Source organism: Coenobita brevimanus, chromosome 62 (assembly GCF_032717465.1).
Source record: "Coenobita brevimanus isolate Jiangsu-jjx chromosome 62, ASM3271746v2, whole genome shotgun sequence".
In the NCBI taxonomy this organism is placed as follows: Eukaryota; Metazoa; Arthropoda; class Malacostraca; order Decapoda; family Coenobitidae; genus Coenobita; species Coenobita brevimanus.
In genome coordinates, this window is record NC_137015.1 from 26920900 (window position 1) to 26938347 (window position 17448).

Sequence of the window (17448 nt, forward strand, 5' to 3'; positions counted from 1 at the left end):
AGAAGAAAGGAAGTCCGGGGGAACGGCTGCAGAAATAAGGAAAATCGGAGCAAGGTTGAAACCAGCATTTGAAAGCGTCCCATGCAACAACCAGATCGAACCTTATGCAAACTCATGGCATCCGCGTGGTGAGGAGTCTGATAAAGGCCCCAAAGTTCAGCCATTTTGGCCATCTAAACCTCCTGAGTTAATGACATCTCAGACAGAATACCGATGCCATAAGGAACCTCCTTTCACGGAACCAATGTATTGATTCACAGGCAGCAGGCACGAAGTGTGATCGACCACATCTCACAGAAATGCATCATATACCACAGATAGAATTACAAGCCATTGATGGAAACCCGCGCGATTACTGGCGGTTCATGAGTAACTTTGACGAATCCTTTGGTAGTGCTTTAATTAGTCCTGTAGTTAGGAAGAACCGCTTGTTGCGGCTGTGTACTGGACCTGCTGCCAGAGCGGTGTCATGCTGTTACATGATGAATGCTGAAGAAGGATATAAAAAGGAAAGACAGAACCTGGAGGAGAGGTTTGGTAATGATTTCGCGGTATCACAAGCCTGGCTAAACAAGATCATTCAAGGTCCCCATATACGTCCAAATGACAAGGCCGGGCTGCAAAAACTTGCGGATAGTATCAAGGATTGCCTGGAGGTGCTCAAAGCTATCGGAAAAAGAGACAGACTGGGCTCAGAGTACAGTATGGTCAAAACAGTTGAAAGGCTGCCCTATGATTGTAGAAGAAAATGGGTCACTGAGGTGGTCCATTTCAAAGGGAAACATAAGGAGTACCCAGATATAGAAAGGCTCACTGAATTCATTGAGGAATCTGCAAAGATAGCGAACGAGCCACCGTATGGGAACGTAAGTAAGACACCATACGAAGAAAAGAAGAGAACAAAGCCCAAGAAGGAAGCTGCGTCCAAGAAAGCTTGTTTCAGTACTGAAGTTCGTGATAGGGACTCTGCCGCCACCTCGGTTGAATCCACAAGGACCAAGAGTGAAGCTGGAGCTGTGAATGCAAGCAACAAGAAGAAACCTTGGTGTCAGCTTTGCAATAAAGAACAATGGTTACCGGACTGTGAGCAGTTCCAGAACTTGACATCAGAGAAGAGACTGAGTTTTGCCCAAAAAAGGGGACTCTGTAACAACTGCCTGCATTGAGCACACTAGGTAGATCAGTATAGGAAGTGGTCTACCTGTGGTGTAAAGGGTTGCAACCTATGGCATTCCAAGCTGCTGCACGAGGCATTCCAAGGTACGGATCAGAAGTCTAGAGGAACCAGTGTTGGTAATGAAAAGACATCGAAGTTTACTCACAGAAGCTACGGATGCAGGGCACCAGAGACTAACGACAAAATAGCCTTGCCGATAGTTAGCGTCTTAGTACGAGGCAAAGGTGGATCTAAGGCTGTTCGAGCTCTTGCTTTGGTAGACACAGGAAGTAACAGGACATTTTGCTCCCAGTCTTTGGTGAACCAAGAAACGTGTCCCTGTTATGAGTCCATAATATAATTACAAATCATAATAGATAGATAGATAAATAGATAGATAGACAGCTCTATGCGAGCCTGGGAATGGGAAATGATCTTGCAAGTTACACTGAGGAAAAGCTGATGACAGATTACGAAGTAGCCAGTAAGGAGATGATGCAGTTAGTTGTCAGCAATTCACCAGGTGAACAAAGCCTTGTTGACCATACACACACATACACACATACTCACACACAGGCTTCTAGAACTTTCCAACCACAGGGAACACACGTGATACGACTCCTGTTTCACCAGAATTTAGGAAAGAGAGCTCAGAAGGAAGCTAGCCATAGAACAGGCAGGTCGTAGGGAGAAGGGCTTAGCAACTTGGAAGAGAGAGAGAGAGAGAGATAGGGAGATAGCTAGCGGGACTCTATACTTCGCTCTGTGTGAGAGACTTGTTAATATTTCCAAGACAAATAAAAATAGTCCCATACTATTCTTTACCTCTCCTTGTCACTGAATGACAAATGGGAAAGAAGATTATCTACTTACAAAGCTACTCAAGTATAACAACCGCTCGTCCACAAGTCTAATATATATAACTTCTCTACAAGTAACTACAAAGTCTTTTTATGACATTTGGTAGCAGCGAACGTATACGAACCTCGTCTACGAATCAACAGTGAATTCCTACAAAATATCAAGATTGAAAACAAAAAAATACCTCTCACAACCAACAACATACAACCAGCTCCTGACAGTATTCTCTCCAACCAGCCCCCTCCGTCTCCACGATCATCACGCTGATGTAGAAGTTATCACACGACGTCTTGCCAGTAGTTTAACAAAGTACTGATACAAACAATCTTGAAATTTCTATGACGAACCAACGAACTACAACCATCTACAATCAACTACAAGTAACAACTCTACGAGTCGTCTGTATAATCTTCTACACGCACCTACAAGTAGTGGCAGTCTTCATCCTACAACGAGTAAATCACAAGAAAAAAGGACCAGGAATACCTCGAGGAAGAAAAACGGAACAAACAAACGAAGAGTGAGACACGACTCACAACTCATCTTACTCATCTTCACTCAAGTTACTCATCGCTACTCATTTACTCACCACAGCTACCAGTGTGGGAAGCCGACGTCACCATGTGCTGAGATGACATCACAACGCGAGTCTGCCATGCCAAGCAACGTGTGACTGACACCAGGCACCTCTCACTCACTACTCATTACTCATTTTTCACATAGCTCCTACTCATACTCATTTATTTTCACAGTTGAGTTGGAAATTCTATGCTGAGGTTTGCCTGGGACAGCTGTTAACCACCACAAGCACCAGGCCATGGAATTTCCTGAGTAATATCGTCCATCAACACAGCACTAGAATTATCAAGAGATCTTCACTCAAACCTGCATTTTTCTTCCGAGATCGACTTTTGTATCGACACACCTCTACGATCTGTATCAAGTGGGTAAAATTATACTTACTCATTTCTTCTCAGTGCTAAAATTAGCTATATTCAACTTTTTTTTTACTCATTTCCATATATACACTTATACACTCACTATCTATCATTTATTTCAACTTATTTACTCATCTATTTTGTTAGGACATAAATAAACAAGAGGCGTATTTCATAACACCATATCTTAATGACAGGAATATTTTCGCCACACCCACGTTAATACCAGATGACACACAATTTGCCACAACAACAGACTCACAATTAAGAGAGCACCAAGGCAACACACCAGATGACACACAATTTGCCGCAACAACAGACTCACAATTAAGAGAGCCCCAAGGCAACCCACCCCTTGTACAAACCTCACCACACACTAAAGATCAAGGAACAAATACGGCAGTTTCAGATGATGAGTGGGAAACCCCCTCTGACATAGCAAGTGCGGACTTTGTCGCTGACTTGCACACGTATGCCAATATACTTAACAGAGTTCACCGATCCGGTCGTACATATTCCACCATTCCCTCACACAACGATAAACACGTCCAAGTTGAATTAACAGAGCAAACAGTGAAAATGAATCAAGAAACAAATACCGCTGATCTAACAACCACACCTCAAGTGTTTGTGTATCACGAGGATAAAACTGCCCCAAAATTCTCTGGCACTTACAAAGATCGCATTGATGTCATTTCATTAGTCAGTCAGTGCGAACAAATGTTCATCAAGCGCCACATACTAGATGAACAAGAGAAAATTGCTATTTTTTCATCTTGCATAAGCCAGGAAAGATGTCCAGCGAGCAATTTACTTCGCTCAGACAAGCTCCATTGGGCTAGGACATATGATGAATTTAAAACTGAATTTTTGAAGAAATATTCTGAAGGTATGAATTTCTTGCCAGGTATAATTCCAGAATTACATAAAATTGTAGATCTTGTAAGGGAGCACACTACAAACCATGTGCTCAGTGAAATAACTGCTGATGTCTCCACAATCAAAAGAACATTGTTAGTTACTTTGGAAAATTCTAATTGGATAACAGATGATGGAAAGATGTCCCCAGACCTCGTCGTGGATATCATTGGTTATGTAGCTGCCTTGTGTAAATTACCTGATAGGACCCTTAAGATCGCCAAGACGATCGCGTACACCCCAGGAATGTGCTTGCTAGACTTAATGAACGAGGTAGAGATGCAGTGCAGTAAAGCAGGTATGGTCGACACACATGCACATTCTGGTAGAATGAGGGTACCTGAGACAGTATCAGCTGTGAAAACATCTACACCGATCCCAAACAGAGAACAAAATCGATCACTGACGCCAGGCAACAGGCAGTTTCATAAGTTTTCGCGCAGCCCGAGCAGGTCTCGCGCCATAAACAACACTAATTATGGGAAATCATATCGTAGGTCACAGTCAAGGGATAGGTCCATTCTATGTCATGATTGTGCAAAACCAGGACACACAAGGTATGAATGCTTTATCAAGGCAAAAGAGGACAAGCAAAAGACACAAGGATTTGGTCCTTACTGTAGGCATCATAGATACCAAGGGCACTGGACCAGTGATTGCAAAACAGTAGAAAAAATTGTGTCTATGTTCAGATCGGGGGAAGACCAAGTCATGACAAAAAACGAACAAACGTAAAGAAAAACAAGTCTAAACTTCACATAGGAGGCATGTTGGGAAATGAGTGTATCTTGATACCAGCTGTATGTGAGGATCAAAACGTTTCCTTATTTTTAGATACAGGCTCACCAGTGAACTTAATAACACATGAAGAACTAAATAGAATTCTTAAAAATAAAAAGAAAGTAACTTTTCTGGATGAAGCTGATTTAGATTTATACACAGTAGATGGACAAGAGATTACAGTGAAAGGTATGATAAGATTAAATATCAGTTTCACAGAGACTACAACACCATTCTCTGCATTTTTCTATATCGTTGAAAACTCAGCAATTAAAGCTCATATGTTACTGGGCTTAAGATCCATGAGAGCTGAGAACATAACCATACTCCCACAAATGAATGGAATAGACTTTGACAATGAATTCATAGAGGAAATAACTTCAGAGCCCTCACCGATTGGTAGAAGAGAGCCAAAAAGAATTGGTAATATTAAAGGCTTAAACAAACATACACAAACAGATGAGTGTATAGATCCACTCCCACCACCAACCCCATCCTCCAGAATTAGTGACCCAGATAACAGTACTGATTTATCAATTTTTTCAGCCCATCTCACTAATGATTTAGTTATACCACCTAATTCATACATGAAGGTTACCATAAAGAGCAAATTACGGAATAGTACTGTTCTTGTCTTAGAAGAATTATGTAAAGTAAAGGGATTGTCAGTAGAAAACGCATTATGTCATACGAACGACGAAGGGCAAACTCAGATATTCATAATTAATCACATGAATGGGGAAGTTCAGTTGAAAATGGGAACTTTCATAGTTAATATTGAAAAATGTCCCGCCCCTGTGAAGGAAATAGTTATAGCTGGAGTGACAAGTGAGATAAAATCTACGGATAGAGAAAGAATAAAAGAGAATTTAATTCACTCAGGTGAATTTGATGAAGAAAATGATTTGTTAACCCTGCTGGAAACACACAGGGACACCGTAGCATTGCCCGGAGAACAATTAGGGTGTACTAACTTGATTAATCACATGATTAATGTGCACCCAGAAACACCACCAATTTTCGTACCTGCTTACCGCATACCACACTCCCAACGTACACTTGCAAATCAGTATGTCGATGAAATGTTAAAACTTGGAATTATTGAGCCTTCAGTCTCCCCGTGGAATGCCCCCTTATTCTTCGTGCCCAAACGAAATGGAGAAATGCGTGCGGTAGTAGATTACCGTATACTAAATAATCACACAATACCAGACAGATTTCCCATGCAATTGCTAAGCGATGTTCTACAGAATATTGGTCCTGAGAATAATATATTCTCGACCATCGATCTCCTAAACGGCTATTATCAGATTCCGGTATCGAAGGAGTCACGTAAATACACTGCCTTTTCAACAAACAGAGGCCATTATCAATATACAAGAATGCCAATGGGACTGAGGACAGCCCCAGGCACATTCCAGCGTCTTATGAATTACGTATTGTCCGGCATTTTAGAACAAGGAATATTTGTTTATCTTGACGATATTAAAATCGCAACGAAGAATATTAAGGATCATCTCAGGAAATTAGACTTACTCTTACGAAAGCTTAGTGATGCTGGTTTAAAAATTAAACTTTCTAAATGCAAATTTTGCTTTAAGGAAATAAATTTCTTAGGCCACAAATCAAGTTCTGATGGTATTCACACCACTGATGACAAAATACAGGCAGTGAGAGATTTTCCTGAACCCACTACGACTGACGAAGTTAGACAATTTTTAGCTCTGGCTGGGTACTATAGGTCATTCGTACCACAGTTCTCTCATATAGCCTTTCCTCTATTCCAACTACTCAAAAAAGATGCTGTATTCCAATGGGAAGAAGAACAAAAAAGGGCATTTAACAATCTACAAATTAAACTAACAAATGCACCTTGTTTAGCATATCCAGATTACACAAAATCATTTCTTATTTGTACAGACGCATCAGTGAAAGGATTAGGGGCTGTACTGATGCAGGAAGATAAAAGAGGAAAAAATCAACCAATTGCATTTGCCAGCAGACAAACAAGAGGTGCAGAGAAAAATTATTGCACTACAGACTTAGAGGCACTTGCAGTGGTTTTTGCATTACAAAAGTTTCGAGATTTGGTATATGGTTACGAAATCCACTTATTCACCGACCATAAACCACTGGTGGGTATGTTTAAAGAAAAGCTCCTTTCTGGGAGGAGAGCAAGATAGAAATGTACAGTTGAAAACTACAATGTACAAATTCATTATATACAAGGTAAAATGAACATAGTAGCTGACGCATTATCTAGGAACCCGAACACAATTCAGGTCGCGGCATTAGATCTCAAAGGAAATATCCCAAACCACGAGGATATCGCAAAGGCACAAAGACTTGACCCAATATGGTCTAAAGTTATATACAAGTTAGAGAGTGGAGATGACATACAATTACCCAAACTGCATGTCCCACTTGAACAATTCACAATGGTCAATAATACATTATACAAAATTAACTCTAAACAACCAAAACGCCAAAGAAATACTAACCAGTTGGTAGTACCTAATGACATGATACCCCAAATATTACGAATGATACACGACAGCCCACATGCAGGACATCCTGGAAAGGATAAGACATTCAACCAAGCCCAGCTGTTATATTATTGGCCTTCATTACGAAAAGATATAAACAATCATATAGATAGATGCGAATCATGTGCGAAACACAAAGGATACCCAATCACACCTGCACCGATGGGTAATTACCCTGTACCACATCAACCATGGGACGTTGTCGCTGTTGATTTACTCAAGATGCCATTATCATACAATAACCTATACTTATTCGTAGCAACGGATCATTTTTTCCCGTTATGTCATTTTAGCTCCATTTAAAGATAAGACAGCAGAGACAGTAGCAAAGGCAATAACAGATAATGTAATATGTCGCTTTACTACCCCAAAGGTACTAATAAGTGATAATGGAGGAGAATTTAATTCAGAGATCTTACAAGAAATATGTAAACAATACAACATCAAAAAGGTTAACGTTTTAGCCTATCACCCAGCATCGAATGGGTTGGTAGAGAGACAAAATAAAAAAGTATTAGATGTGCTACGACACATTCTCAGTGAAAATTATGCAAGCTGGGATGATTGGATTCCCAGAGTAGAAGCCTCAATTAATGGATCTATAAATAAATCCATAGGTGACACACAACATTTCATTATATATGGAACAGATAAAAAATTACCATATGAGCTCCTAGAAGGTGACAGCATGCCTATATACAATTACGATGATTACTCTAAACTCCGTTTACGTGAATTCCAGGACATTCACAAAAGAGTCAAAAAACAATTAACGATGTCCAACGAAGAAATGACGGAAGCATTTAACAAGAAGGCAAGAGATTCACCTATCAGCTTAGGAGACATTGTTTACGGTATCATTCATACGAGAGACAATAAATTATCCCCAAAATTTGAGGGCCCATACAGAGTAATTAACATAAAAGCAAACAAAGTATTAATTAAGTCACTTTCAAGTGGCGAGGAGAAACAAGTTCATATTGACCATTTAAAACGAGTTTCAAGGGAATTATCCCATAATTATTCAGCCTCGGATACAACTGAACAGGCGAACGTACCTCAAGAAACCAAGCAAGAAAACATCAATGATTACAAAAAGAAATTAAGGTCATATACCAAACAATCGAACATAGGTGCAACTGTTCCAATCAAATCTACAGTACATCATTTACGAGAATTAAATATCGATTTAAACTCCTTCTATAAAGGAAATAACAATCAACCGTAACGCACATCATCACTATCATCGACCACAGCATGACCATATTAGGAAATTAATAGATTTTTTTTTTTTCGGTAGGTTACGATGAAGGGACTTATGCTATGGATTCTCCTCTACATAGCAAGAGGATATGCGCACTTAGACCCCCAACACATAGTACGACAAGGATGCCTCATAGCTCCAACGGCCACGACTACAATCGTTAAGGACGTCATGAGTACTGAAATAAGTCTGGATTACTTGTATGAATTACCTACTTATCTAGACAGACTTGAGACGCCGATGCGAACTCTGGACTTCATGATAGGAAATTATGTTTCACAAGCACATAACACCAAGGAAGTGAATGAAATGGTAAAGTTAGCGAAATGGAAACTAGAACAGGCAAAGTCAACTATGCTCATCATGATCCAAGATCTCCCATCTTATGGAACGGAGGTACTGAGCGACAGGAACAACATCACACGTACTCGCCAAAAGCGCGGTTTGTTCGACCTGGGTGGCGCAGTTCTTGGGAACATCTTTGGATTGGCTACAGAGGATGACCTTAAAGAAATAAACAACAAATTTAATAAGATAGCTCAGGTACTAACATACCAAGATAAATTCATCACAGGACAGAACTCAGCAATGAAGACAATTGTGAAAAATCTGAAAAAAGCAGAAAACATAGCTCTCGAGAGTGTAGATAAAATAAATGAAATGGAGGGAAACAGTACACTTTTCCAACACTTCTCCATCATCACAGAACATATTGACACGATTCTACTGCAATTCGAGAACACTAGAGATCGTTTCAGGGCACTTATTCAATTAATTTCGAATGCTGGTGATGGCAAGATCACAATTGACTTACTCCCAGTTCATGAGCTACATCAGATAGTTAGTCAAGGCATACATAAACATAAATTGAAGCCGTTGTTCCGCAGTAGGGAATTCATGCAATATTACCCATATTTAGAAGCAACACTAACACCAACATCAGTAGTAGTTCATGTACCATTCATCACTGAAGACCTGTTCACAGTATACCAAATACATCCCTTCCCCTATAAAAATAACAACACTTTGGTCATCATCAACATCAACACAGACACCGAACTCATCATGGTCACCAAGAGACGGGACACTGTCACTTTCGCAAGTGAATCAACGATTGAACGAAAGTGCCGCACATCCTTACATGCTGTTCATCTTTGTCCTGTGTACATTTTCACGTTTCAGCCTACTGATACAGTCCCTTGTGAAATGGCTATCATCAGAAATGACAATATTCATCATCATTGCAACTTCACTTTTGCTCCAGATAAGCTTGTACACCATCAACGCATTGGACACTCACAGTTTTTTTATTTCCCTCATAACACATCAGTTTACATAGTCTGTCCAGATATACCACCATCTCATACATCAGCATCAGGATTATACATAGCACCAGACTACTGTGCAGTATTTACACCAGCCATGTCTACTTTATCCACCATCAATCACTACGCCATTCTCAATCATACACACAAACATTTCCACCCACTGCCTGATATGGACTTAAACATGAGCACAAGTATTAAGTTGACTTCACCTGAGTTTGAAACTATGCAACTGATCAATGAAACAATGAAGCCCTAGGAAGATTTGAGTTTGAGTATGTTCAACCCATATTATGTGTATAGCCCAGCACCTACTGTCTTTATAATCTTCTGCATTGTAGTTGCAGTACTGCTGTTCGCAATGCACAGAATGCATGCAAGAATTGCTAATTTGGAGTCATTATTTAGTGGGGGGAGAGTTAACATCCAAGTTAACCCCCCTGAATGAAGTGTACATATTTTGTATATAGTATTAATTATATATAAAAAAAAAAAATACAAAGAAGAATGACCCATGTATGGCATACCAGTACCATTATCTTTAAATGAAATATTAATAACTCTTACCATACTCTTAATTTTAAACTATTTTTTTTTTCTTGCATGTATGCATTTCACTACAATAACCCAAGTACATACTGTATTACAGTTAAATAATTTACTTTTAATGTATTTATTCAAATATGTATACAACTTGTTTAAAATGTAATATTACTGAATAATCACTATTTACTATAAATATTATATGTATACAATATTATAATCAATATTATGTACTAATAGATTAGCATGTGTCAATGATAATTGCTGTCGGAGGACCTTCAGCTGCGTGGACCGAGCATATGTTTTGAGTCCATATTATAATTACAAATCATAATGGATAGATAGATAAATAGATAGATAGACAGCTCTATGCGAGCCTGGGAATGGGAAATAATCTTGCAAGTTACACTGAGGAAAAGCTGACGACAGATTACGAAGTAGCCAGTAAGGAGATGATGCAGTTAGTTGTCAGCAATTCACCAGGTGAACAAAGCCTTGTTGACCATACACACACATACACACATACTCACACACAGGCTTCTAGAACTTTCCAACCACAGGGAACACACGTGATACGACTCCTGTTTCACCAGAATATAGGAAAGAGAGCTCAGAAGGAAGCTAGCCATAGAACAGGCAGGTCGTAGGGAGAAGGGCTTAGCAACTTGGAAGAGAGAGAGAAAGAGACAGAGAGAGAGAGAGAGAGAGAGAGATAGGGAGTTAGCTAGCGGGACTCTACTTTATACTTCGCTCTGTGTGAGAGACTTGTTAATATTTCCAAGACAAATAAAGTAGTCCCATACTATTCTTTACCTCTCCTTGTCACTGAATGACAAATGGGAAAGATTATCTACTTACAAAGCTACTCAAGTATATCAACCGCTCGTCCACAAGTCTAATATATATAACTTCTCTACAAGTAACTACAAAGTCTTTTATGACATCCCTTTCCGCCTTGAACAGTGAGACGGATGCAGATGCAGCGATAGTTTTCTTAGAACTCAAGGGTGCTGGTCGTAAGAATAAGCTAGTAAGCCTACCAGAAGTACCTCCAGTGAAAAAGATCCCTGATCTTCAAGACAGAATAGTTGTTCCAAAGGAATTTGAGCAGTGGGAGCATTTGCGAGATCTTAAAAGTTCCCCACATGACAAACCTCTGCATTGAAATGATTATTGGTCAGAACTACCTGGAGATCTTAGTACCACTAGAGGTAAGACGTGGTCGAGATGACGATCCCTACGCTATCCGCACAAAACTAGGTTGGATGGTTAACGGGCCAGTGAAAAAAAAACTTTGAAGAAGAAAAAGTCCTCTCCAACTACATTAATTCCATGACAGTGCCAGTAACAAGCCTAGAGACTCAGGTGGATAGGTTCTGGGCAGTAGATGGAGGTCAACAGTTAGAGAAGCCAGCAATGTCTGGTGAGGACCAAAAGGTTTTGGCTCTTTGGGCTCGATCTGTTGTGTTAACAAACGGTCATTATGAACTACCAATACCATTCAGGTCCAACACGACTGGACTGCACGATAATCGAAGTATGGCAGAAAAGCGCCTTCGATCCTTCAAGCGACGCTTGGGTAAGGATGACAGTCTTCTGGAAAGCTACAGGTCTGAAGTGAACAACTTAGTGGCTAAAGGATATGCTGAACGGGTGCCTGAAGAAGAAATCAGTGCCTTCCTAGGGATGACTTGGTATCTGCCTATGTTTAATGTGAAACATCCCAGTAAACCTGATAAATTCAGATTAGTGTTTGACTGTGTAGCTGAGTCCCAGGGATATTCACTCAAGAAGTACATATATAAGAGACCGGATCTCACCAATAAACTGCTTGGTGTGTTGCTTAGATTCAGCCAGGAGATGATAGCTATTATGGCAGATATTGAGTCCATGTTCAATCAACTACGTATCACACCAGAGCACAGGAACGTGTTAAGGTTTCTTTGGTGGACAGACGAAGACATTGCACAGAAGCCCCATTTCTACAGGATGACTGTACATTTGTTTGGTGGAGTATGGAGTCCAAGTTGTGCAGGGTTTGCACTTCGTCGTACAGCACTTGATCAGTCCAGTAGATTTAGCTCGTTAGCTGTGAACACTGTGTTGGATAACTTTTATGCAGACGATTGTTTGAAGTCTGTAAGTTCTGAGGATGTAGTAGTATCTAGTGACAACTTTGTCAGATGTCGTGAGGAGGCTTTCGTCTGACAAAATGGATGAGCAACAGCAAACAAGTGCTTAGCTCAATACCCACAGAAGAGCGCGCTAAAGATGTGAAAAGGATGAACCTTGATCAAGATAGTCTACCAGTTGAACGTGCACTGGGTCTTGAATGGAACACTGAAGATGACAAATTGGGCATTAGGACAAAACCTAAGAGAAAGGAATGCACGAAGCGAGGGTTACTTAGTGTGTTGAGTTCAGTATACGATCCTTTAGGTCATGTTTCTCCCTTTGTGTTGGTGGCTAAGAAGATATTTCAGATTGAGTGACGACTAGGTAAAGGGTGGGATGATGAGTTGACTCCACACAGCAAACAAAGGTGGGAAAGGTGGTTGGAAGACCTGCCAGGATTAGAAGAATTTGGAGTTGGTCAGTATATCATACCACCAGACTTTGGTACAGTCATTAGTTATCAGCTGCATCATTTCTGTGATGCCTCTGAGGAGGCTTATGGAGCTGTGAGTTATGTGAGAATAAAGAATGAAGCAGGAAGAATCCACTGTACCTTGTTAGCAGCCAAATCTAGGCTGGCACCAATGAAGCAGTTAACAATTCCTAGATTGGAACTCCCGGCAGCAATTGTAGCAGTAAAATTGGACACTACACTGCGTCAAGAGATGGAAGTAAAGCTCCAAGAATATGTCTTCTGGACTGAGAGTATGACTGTTCTCCAGTACATTAAGAATGTGTCTAAGAAGTTTCACACCTTTGTTGCCAACAGAGAGGCAGCAATTCACAGTGGCTTCCGTGCCATACAGTGGAGGCATGTGAGCACGAGGCTGAATCCTGCTGATGACGCGTCACGGGGACTGACTGGAAATAAAATGATCACCAATGCAAGATGGAAATGGGGGCCGGAGTTCCTCTGGCAAGAAGTAAATTGGCCAGAGTGCCCTGAAGAAAATCCTGAAATCTTGAACAATGACAAAGAAGTGAAACAGATGCCGACAGCATTAGTAGTATCTCAGATCACCGAGAGTGCAATTGACGGGCTAATGAGAAGCTTCTCAAGCTGGTTCCTTATGAAGAGACTGTAGCATGGATCCGCCGATTCGGAGCATGACGTAAAGAAAGAAAACCTGCTTCATGGTCGCTGAAGGGCAAGAATCTTGAGGTTACAGACTTGGAAGGGGCTGGGAATGCCATACTTAGGTACATCTAGAGAAAGCATTACGGTGCCGAGATACAAGCTGTTAGAGCACAAGGACGTGTGCCCTCATGTAGTTCAGTCTGCCGCTTAGAACCCTATATGCATGATGACAACCCGCTGAGAGTAAGAGGTCGCCTTCATATGGCACCACTCACTGAAGACACAAGGCATCCAGTGATATTGCCACGACAACACCATGTAGCAGAGATAATTGTTAGGGAAGCTTACAAGAATACAGGACACGCAGGGCGAGAGCATGTTGCAGCAGCTGTCTGGCAGGGCTACTGGATAACTAAGTTGCGGCCACTGATTAGTCAAGTAACAAGAAAGTGCATCACATGTAGGAGAAGTAGAGGACCGATGGGTTCTCAGCAAATGGCCCAGCTACCTCATGAGAGTGACTCCTAACAAGCCTGCCTTCTTATATGTGGGGATAGATTGTTTTGGGCCCTTCCTAGTGAAGAGGGGCCGGTCTCAGGAAAAGAGATACAACTGTATCTTCACATGCTTAACAGTGCGAGCCGTACACATTGAAAAGTTGAACTCACTTGATGCAGATTCCTTCATAAATGCTTTGGTCAGATTTATGGCGAAGAGAGGAGCTCCCGAAAAGATTCGTTCAGACAATGGCACTGACTTTGTTGGGAGTCTGAGAGAGTTAAGAGAAGCCCTGAATCAGTTGAATGAGTCAAACAAAGTAAAGGATCAGCTGCTTCTCAAGCACATCAAGTGGGAGTTCAACCCTCCTGCAGCTTCATATATGGGAGGGATATGGGAGAGACAGATAAGAACAATCAGAAAGATCATGACTGTCATGCTGAGGAATCAGGTTCTAGATGATATGCGGTTAGACACTGTATTCTGCGAGGTAGAAGGAATTGTCAACAGTAGGCCCTTAACATCTGTGTCAGATGATCCCAAAGATCTAGAGGCTTTGACCCCAAATCACTTGCTCTTGCTCCGTCCAGGTCATACCGCTCCACTGGGTAAAACGTACAAACAAGAATTGTATGGTAAAAGATGGAGACATGTTCAGTTTATAGATGATCATTTCTGGAAACGATGGCTTAAAGAGTACCTTCCATTAGTACAGTTGCGTCGGAAGTGGCTGGAGCCCCAGAGAAACTTCCAGATGGGGGACTTGGTTTTAGTGATGGAAGCGGGGTACCCCAAGGCAATGCTGGCTTCTGGGGAGAGTTACACAGGCGTTCACTGGCAGCGACGGCTTGGTGCGCAGTGTAGAAGTGCGCACAGCCTACAGTAAGTTTGTTAGGCCAGTGACAAAGCTGTGTTTGTTAGAGGGGAGCAGCACAGTAGATTAGTTGAGCCTTGAGCTGTCAGGACTCAGGCCAGAATAATGCCTCCTGACTGAGAGTGTGCGACGTGCTCCGCTCTGCAAGGCTAAATAAACTTGTGCATTTGTAGTATTAATATGTACTCTGTATCACTACCTCAAGTGTACCATCATAGTTTAGTATACTTTGTAGCATTACTTGTGTTTTATCGCCTTAGTGGAAATTTATGTAAGTTCCTGAGATGTGCCTTTTAGTAGTAGTTTTTGTAAATGAGAGAAGTCTCATTTATGGGGCCGGAATGTTACGGCACATCACATGAATATAAAGTCTCTTATTTTTTGTGACATATTTAGTTTGTAGTGCTTGCTATAGTTTGCATTTTATTAGGCAAAAAAATTGTGCTTCAACAAACGGAAAATATGAGAACCGTTGCATGTATTTAGTTTATTTGTACGATTTCTTTTGTTTGCATACAAAGACTCTGTTGTTTTATACGGGCTAGGCCGCTAGAGGGCCAGAGGCAGACCACACGCCTAAATGGAAAGAAGAGTGTTAGGGGCTCCCTGATTTTCTGGGGATTAACCAGGGATCGAGAGGTGCCACAGTCTGTAAGTACCTCCTGTTAGTCAGTGACGCATCTGTATAGCAGCTGATAGTGAGAAAACAGTGTTATATACTTTGCATTGGTGTAAAATTAAGGTTAAAGTAGATGAAATTCCTTTCAGTCGTACTGCTCAGGATAGGGGTCTGTGTATGGGCTGCCTCCCGAGGTGAGAGGAGGTGACAAGATTATGACGAGGGTTGCTACACGAGAGGCCTCCGAGGGAAGCGACGGCGTTAGCAACATTATTTGTGATGTACATCCAATAAAGCAGACCCCGAGTACAAGACCAGGAGTTTTATCATTCCTACCTGTATGGATAACATCTTTGGAAGTTACACACACCTTGGCAATGCACTGCCTTCTCACCTGAAATGTGACTTCTTACCGATCATACAGATGGAAACTTTTCATTAGCTGTAGTTACAGCTTGTTCATGAAGTAAGCACTGAAGATTTTGTTTTTATGGAGCCCCAGAATTTGTCGGTTTCCAATGGTAATGACGTCTCTTCTTTGATCTTACTCAGTTCGGTGGGAGAAGTGATCTGTCGTCTTCTTTCAGAATCTTTGACTGACTTATCAGTGTATGGGTCAAAGACTAAATCAATTCTGCTGGCATACTTGGGTGACATTTTGACATAGTTCAAAGCAGAGTCACAGAAGTATCCAAATGTGCTGAGATGTTTTGTTTTCATCTTGCGTACAGTAGCCATCATGTACACCATATATGTTGTTTGTAAGCAATCCTTTGTTTGTGAGGTTTGGATATTCTTCTCAGGAAGCTTTTCTTTTGGTTCACTGACGAGAACTTTTCGCGGATTTCTTCATCATACCCACACTATCAAAAAGATATGAGGATGTTAAGTCATACTGCAATAACTCCATTGGGATACCCCTAGCTCGAGCAACTACTTCTCTGACACGTTGCTGACAGCACTTATCTTTTGTTTTAGACAACTTTCTGGAATCTTTTCCACATTTCATTGGTTTGTGTATACTCTGGAATGCTCTCAAATTAGTTCTGTGGATAGGTTCACTAATTCTGATCGACTTCTCAACAAGAGGCTCTTTTCGAAGCTTTACATATGCTGCACGCCCAGTGTCAATCACTCCTAAGAGCTGATTACGGATATCTTCTGGCATGACTTCTTTGGTAATATTATTGTGAAGTTTTGGCTCTACAGCTGATGCAAAAAGATTCTCATGTGTTCCAAAGAATGTCAGGATAGCCTGGACATTTCTCTCTCTCACTGCTGTCTCTGAATGACTGAATTCATGGTTAACTGTGATTTCATAGCTATTTGTTTTAAAATTACTTAGTTCTCTTTGTACGTTACAGCCAGCATTTCATGGCAGATCAATTCCCATATGGCAACAATTTTTTTTGTTTTTTTGTTTTTTTACGAGCAACCAATTTTTCCAGTGCTACTTTGGGGGGATTTGCTGATCGTTTGTTCCAAAGCCATGCCTGCTCGAACAGCTTTAAAATGTCCATTTATACGTTTGACTGCAAACTTTCCTTTCTCAAAGGCCATATGAATTTGTGGAGCAGATTCACTTAGCTTCCGCATGTCCTCCAGATAAAGTGAACACCAACGATGATAGTTTATTGATCAAAGGCAGCAAATACAGGTAGCAGTTCTTGAACCGTTTGGAAGTGTAAGAATCAATTTCCTTCACGATCACTCCGAATTTAATTTTCTACAAGAGTCACGAGATATATGAAAATATCCCAGTATTTAAAATTTTCCTTTTGGGTTGTTGCTTTTGTGACTAGACTAATGAGTTATCAGAATGTTTACTGTTTTTAAAGGCTAAAATTTTTCATCATTTTTGAGTTCGTACAAA

At 40.8% G+C, this 17448-nt stretch overlaps 4 protein-coding genes across 4 annotated transcripts; all 4 read left to right on the plus strand.

Moving 5' to 3' along the window:
- The first annotated feature begins 299 nt into the window (after positions 1–299).
- Positions 300–1166, plus strand: LOC145404013 (uncharacterized). The gene has a single exon (XM_080275617.1). The coding sequence runs from the start codon at positions 300–302 to the stop codon at positions 1164–1166; it is 867 nt and encodes a 288-aa protein (XP_080131743.1).
- Positions 1167–11663: 10497 nt separating this feature from the next.
- Positions 11664–12539, plus strand: LOC145404014 (uncharacterized). The gene has a single exon (XM_080275618.1). It carries the CDS (start codon positions 11664–11666, stop codon positions 12537–12539), a length of 876 nt encoding a protein of 291 aa, XP_080131744.1.
- A 551-nt stretch (positions 12540–13090) lies between these two features.
- On the plus strand, positions 13091–13591 carry LOC145404015 (uncharacterized). The gene has a single exon (XM_080275619.1). The coding sequence runs from the start codon at positions 13091–13093 to the stop codon at positions 13589–13591; it is 501 nt and encodes a 166-aa protein (XP_080131745.1).
- Positions 13592–14095: 504 nt separating this feature from the next.
- LOC145404017 (uncharacterized) lies at positions 14096–14968 on the plus strand. The gene has a single exon (XM_080275620.1). The coding sequence runs from the start codon at positions 14096–14098 to the stop codon at positions 14966–14968; it is 873 nt and encodes a 290-aa protein (XP_080131746.1).
- Positions 14969–17448: the final 2480 nt, after the last annotated feature.

Bases quoted from the DNA above. Each gene is read 5' to 3' on its own strand.
- LOC145404015 (XM_080275619.1), top strand. From the start codon at position 13,091: ATGAAGCAGTTAACAATTCCTAGATTGGAACTCCCGGCAGCAATTGTA.
- LOC145404014 (XM_080275618.1), top strand. From the start codon at position 11,664: ATGACAGTGCCAGTAACAAGCCTAGAGACTCAGGTGGATAGGTTCTGG.
- LOC145404017 (XM_080275620.1), top strand. From the start codon at position 14,096: ATGAGAGTGACTCCTAACAAGCCTGCCTTCTTATATGTGGGGATAGAT.
- LOC145404013 (XM_080275617.1), top strand. From the start codon at position 300: ATGCATCATATACCACAGATAGAATTACAAGCCATTGATGGAAACCCG.